Source organism: Pocillopora verrucosa, chromosome 10, assembly GCF_036669915.1.
Source record: "Pocillopora verrucosa isolate sample1 chromosome 10, ASM3666991v2, whole genome shotgun sequence".
Classification (NCBI taxonomy): Eukaryota; Metazoa; Cnidaria; class Anthozoa; order Scleractinia; family Pocilloporidae; genus Pocillopora; species Pocillopora verrucosa.
Window position 1 is genome coordinate 7,557,963 of NC_089321.1, and position 5,794 is coordinate 7,563,756.

The window sequence follows — 5,794 nt, forward strand, 5'->3', positions numbered from 1 at the left end:
TATAAATACCATACAGAACACAGGGAGAAACTTATCATTTTATCAATCACTTCATAGAAGATACGATCAAACCAGATGTATTAATCCAAATTTTCTAAGTTCCGAACGCTCAATCACCAACTTTGTTTGGTGAGGAAACATATACTGTGCATCATATATTGCTTGCTTTTGGGAAGCTTTCCATTTGGCCTCGTTTGTTAAAACAGGTGCTCATACTGGTAAAACATTAGCAAACACTTACATGGAGTTTCAAAAATAGGACGCGATATGCTGGCGACATCCTGACGCAATTATCAAATATTTGATTCTCTCAATCGTATATTGTGGGTGGAAAAATATCTGAAAGAGGAAAGCTACAGACAAGAGAATATAAACATTTAATATTCTCTTGCAACTGAGTAAACAATTCTGTTCAAATAGAGTCCGCTTGTTGACGTCTTTCAGATCTCTTTTCTTTATTTCGATTAGTAACAATCAATATATCAAGTTTCCTTGTCTTCCCTCTCCTCAATTTCTTCATGAATCTCGCCTGTCGGAGGCTTACAGTCAGCAAAGACAGGCGGGGAGGCAGGCGCATAAAAGATGGCACGCGGAGGTTTCCTCGGACGTAGTTTCAATAAAGTTTCATTTTGTATTTCTTAATTGAAATGAGAGAAAGGGCTGCCAATGTTCCATGACTCACTTATTTAGTACAAGATTGTTGAGCAATCGTGATTAGTTAATGATATGAAAGAGATCACGGATTCTTTTACACTGCGAGGATTTCTTGTATTCGTAGATGTGAACATGTTCAAATAAAGATAGACGAAACTTAATCGCTTCTTATTACAAGCTTCAGATGACATAGAGCATAATGGGGGACGAATTTTAAAAAGTTCTTTTTCCTTTACGCTTTGGCCGTCAGAATCGAAAAAATGTCAGATCTGTGAAATAAAGTCATCTGTGTCGGAAATTCGCTCTCGTGTAATTGTATGAAAATTTCCCAAATGCTTCTGGTGGAAAAAGAAACATAAAAAAAAAGATAAAATAGAATGAATGCCGATATTGACTTAAATTAATAGCTTTGGTCTTTTTATTTTTTCCTTTTTTTTCGAAAATTGAAAGTTCGATGCGATGTCAAGAGTGACGAAATGGCTTTTTTATTACAGGCTCCAGGTGGTACCCGGGTTTCATTTTCAAAGTATAATGAGAGGTGACTTAAAATTTGTCTTCTCTTCAAACTTTCGTATGTCAGGACCAACAAAGGCAGAAACGCCTGAAACGTCAGACTTTGTGAACTTCTCTCGTGAAACTACAGAGATCAGGCTGTGAGTAACAGTGTATCCGATTCTTCTTGCTGTAGGATCGAAGCACGATGTTGTCTGCGTTCCATTTGTGGTTTTGTTGAAGTTTATGCGGTCGTTTATGAAAATGGAAAACAGTAAAATCAAATATTTCAGTTTACTAGGTTTTTCTCAAAAGAATCTCTTGGTTTCTCTATAATCTTTTAAAATAGTGTGTACTACATCATAGAACATTTTCCTTCACTTATTATAAGCCGCCATCACATTGAGTCAGCTGTCAAACGTAATTCAATAAATAACGCTATTTTAGCTTTTGCTTTCCAGTCATTTGCTAAACATTTATCTCCTTTTTAATTCAGATTACGTCTCGCAGGGAAAGGAAGCCGCCAGCTTTCGTTTTATTTCCTTTTTCCCCGTTTTCCGTCCCTCAATTACCGGGCTGTTTTCGTGCACAAAAGAAAAAAGATACGCATAACTTGATACATTCCTCGCCTTTTGTTAGCTCATATTAGCGTTTCACGACTTATCCTGGATGGGAAACTGACATTCGTCAATCGTCTGTTACGAAAGTAGTATGCAAATAAGTGATCAAGAAACAACCACAACAATTATCATCAAGTGACTGAAATACAAATTCATGATATGTATTGAAAGCGTTGTACATACACGTCAAGATGCGGAAACAGAAGAAAATGGAACTTTCTACAAATGTTCCTGAGGCCAATGATATTTCTATTTAAAGTACAATTATTCAAACTACAATTGTAGATACTTTTGCTAATTAAAATGAAGGTTCAGGGTACATCTGTCGATATTAAATTTCCAGAGAAGCTAACGTATGCAATTTAGAACAATAATAATATCTATGCAAATCATCACTGCGTTCACTTTAAAAAAGATAGAGTTCAGAGCTGTTGGCGAACGTGACCGCAACGATGAATGGAACACAGGTACCGAGCTGCTTAAATCCAGTTACTGAGAGAAAGAGAATCGGATTCAACTTTGCTTACAGCTTTTGTAAAATAAAAAAAATACAAAATAAAGACAGAAAAAAAGTTAATAAGCGAGTAAGGAAAGGACTTTTTACTATGGGAAAAATCTTTTGGAGCTGTTCCTCATAGAAAATTAAATCCGACTCAGTAAAAGAAGTTTGGCTTAAGGCAGTTAATGAAAGTTAATAAAAGTTATTTGTTAGTAAGCAGCTTTGTTTGTTTATTGAGAATATAGGTAGTTCTCTGAAAACTGCTCAAAGTCAAAGATTGGTTAAAAAAGGGAAATTATCGTTTGCTCATACGTGATGATTCTGAGACAAGCTGTCAACTGTCATTCAACATCACTAAATTATTCTATTTCGGTATTCGCCATTCTATCATGTGCTTTATTAATGTCTGCCTTTAGATTCAGATCACGCCTTGAGTTGAACAACCTTCCCTAGAAACGACTTGTTTTTCCTCTTTTATATGTAAATACATTTCTCTAAAATTGTTGTTTTCACCATTTACCAATCATACCAAAAGGTTAGAAAAAAGTATAGCATTCAAAATCATTTTTCGTTCTTGACAATCTTATTTCAACTGACTCTATTCCTTACCTAAAAAAAAATTTTTGAGTACAGACTGCAAGTCGAAATTAAATGAAAGTAAAATGATATCTAAAGATTCTTAGTTAATCAATTTTTAATGTATACGTAGACAGTCGTCTCTGCTTTATTTAAATAGAGTGTAGGCAGCTTCTCAATTAAGAGCTTTTAGCATACGACTAAGGACTCCGACGAAATTTATGAATTCATTAGTATTATCAATATATAAGTAAACAATTAGCTATGTCTTCTTTCATAAAGCATAGGTAGGATTCAGAGTCAGACAGAGAACTGTTGGCCGAAAGAGAAACCCATAATCGGATTCCGCATAGGGACTAAGACTTTTTTCTTTGTTGCACGCTCGTGACAAGACGAAAACATCTTTCTTCCAGAAATTTACATGTCGGGAATAACTTTTGGATCCGTACCTGAAAAAGATTGTTTCCCTTAAACGACGAATTTTTGATTGGTTTTGCAGCTCTTTTGAAAGAATACTTCAATAAAAACTGTGAGAAGGTTTTTCCGTAAGGTAGGAGCACTCTTTTACTGTTTTTCGGTTTTTCTCCAATGAATAAAGTATGACGCTTTGCATGGAGGGAGCGAAATAAAACAATTTTAAAGTTTGTCAAAATAATCAGCTGTGTTTTCTTTAAATAGAGGCAGCCTCCAGATAACCACTGACTGAATAAGAACTAATCTCTCAAGAATGTCAGAAAACGTGACTGCAACGATGAATGGAACACAGTCCACGTCGAGCTGCTTCAACCCCACAGCGACAAGAATCGGTGAAACCTTTGCTTACTGCTTGCTCTTTCTTGTTTCGTTGATTGGAAATACCTTCATTGCAATGATTGTCTTTAAGAAAAAAACTCTGAGAAAGCCTATTAATTTCTTGATTGTTAACATGGCCATGTCCGATTTGCTTCTTTCGATTTTCCTTTTTCCTGATCATTTGGTTTTGTTATACACTAACTCCTGGGTGATAGGTGGTCCGCTTAGTCAATTGTTATGTAAGTTCACTATTTATGCACCTAATGTGTCCTTTACTGTGTCTGTTCAAAGTCTGGTTTTAATAGCGGTCAATCGATTTGGAGCTGTAATATTTCCCCTCCGTTCCCCGCTGATTAATTCAAAGCGATGCCGATTCTACATTCTCGCCACTTGGATCATCGCTATCGCTATCTGGTGCCCAGACCTGTTCGCCTGGAAAGTTGTCGAGTTTCCAGAGGGGCTGTCGCGTGCGTGCGTGCGTGATTGGAATGACGCATTCGGAGAGTCTTCGTCCTTCAAAAGCTTCTCTTTGGTGATGCAAGTTGTATTTGTTTATGTTCCTTTGGTATTTATCGTCATAGTTTACTCTGCCATTACGTTAAAAATCAAATCCCAGAAAATTCCAGGACAGCAATCAACTCACATAAGAGAAAAACAATTGAAAAGAGAGCGAAAGGTTCTTAAACTGTCCGTTGCCATCGTGTTGGGGTTTGCATTATGCTGGCTGCCCCTAAGTATTGCGTGGTTCATGTTCTTCAACTCAGACCGAACAATAACATCATCTTGTGGCTTCTTTTACTTCTGGTATGTTTCCTTATTTCTAGCTATGTCGAACTGCGCGATCAACCCTTGGATCTGTGTATGTTCTGGTGGAAATTATCGTCAGGGTCTCAAGAATCTTCTAAGTTGCTCTTCTTTTGGTCCTGACGTTGAGCAAAATGCACCGTAGTGCGACCCCGGGACCCTAAGACTTTATTTCACTTAAGGATTAATTTTTTACTGAAGGTTTTTATTTCAGACTACGAAAAAGTCAGCAAAGTAATTAAAGATCTTAAAGTGAAACGTCTTATTGAAAAAGCATAATTTATTTTTTTTGAATTATTGATTAATCAAAAGGAATGGTGTAAATTGTCCGCTTGATGTCTTTTAAGACGTGATATATCAAAATAAGGACTGGTTCTGGTTAAAAATTGATTGTTTTATTGCTGAAAATGGCATATAGAAGTTATCAGAAAGACGTTATAACTCCCTCTATGCAACACTCCAATACTGCAAACACATTTTAAGTATTCTTATCTTCCTTTGTCAGCTCACTTACTATAAAAATGTACATAGATAAACTTATCGATAGAGAAGCTTTCATCAACGGTCAAACCGTTGTTTGAACTTTTGCCCAATGACTATTTTGTGAGCTGTATTAATCTGATCACTTAATTTAAGGACTTTATTTAAACGTACTACATTGAAGACAAATGTGATGTTATGCATTGGACAAAAAGAGATGAAATAAAATGTTTATCAGTAGCCGAGTCGAGTTTGCATCATTACCATAATCGTCATGATCATTATTTGAAGTAGTATTCCCTTTCAAGATGACACTGCAGAATGGAAACACGATGGTAAATAAAATAAAGGCAGAAAAAAAAGCATCAATTTTCTTCGCGTGTATAGAACAGGAAATCTATTTTAAAGCTTAATTGCAATTTTTCATTCAATAAACTCCCTCGAAGCCGTCGAGAACTCCAATTGCCTTAAACTTCCTTTTCATTTTAGAAAGTCGGTTATAAGGTGAATATAAAGGTAAACAAACTTTTCAAAATCGGATCTACTCTCTTAACTTTAGTATTTGCTGCAAATGATTCGCAAAGGAAAAGGATACATGATCCCTTCGAATTCAGTCAATGAGTTGATATAAAAGGCTCACTCCACGGGTTTATTTAGAACCAACATCAGCTCCCAGTTGGCTTGTTAGCTCAGTTGGTAGAGCGCTGCACCGGTATCGCAGAGGTCATGGGTTCAAATCCCGTACAGGCCTGAAATATTTTTCAGGCCTTATTTCCACTACTGCCTAAGTAGTGTACATTACTGCGAGGATCACTTTCATTCACGTCTTTATCCGCAGTTCAAATATATGACTTTCATATATTCTTAACCATTTAGA

At 36.2% G+C, this 5,794-nt stretch overlaps 1 protein-coding gene across 1 annotated transcript; it reads left to right on the forward strand.

Annotated features, from left to right (window-relative positions):
- The first annotated feature begins 3,302 nt into the window (after nucleotides 1-3,302).
- On the forward strand, nucleotides 3,303-4,661 carry LOC131791746 (substance-K receptor-like). Its single transcript, XM_066173696.1, has 2 exons — nucleotides 3,303-3,391; nucleotides 3,520-4,661. The coding sequence occupies exon 2, from the start codon at nucleotides 3,569-3,571 to the stop codon at nucleotides 4,580-4,582; it is 1,014 nt and encodes a 337-aa protein (XP_066029793.1). The 5' UTR covers nucleotides 3,303-3,391; nucleotides 3,520-3,568; the 3' UTR covers nucleotides 4,583-4,661.
- The last annotated feature ends 1,133 nt before the right edge of the window (nucleotides 4,662-5,794 follow it).

Coding starts and splice junctions, on each gene's coding strand:
- LOC131791746 (XM_066173696.1), top strand. CDS start 3,569: ATGTCAGAAAACGTGACTGCAACGATGAATGGAACACAGTCCACGTCG.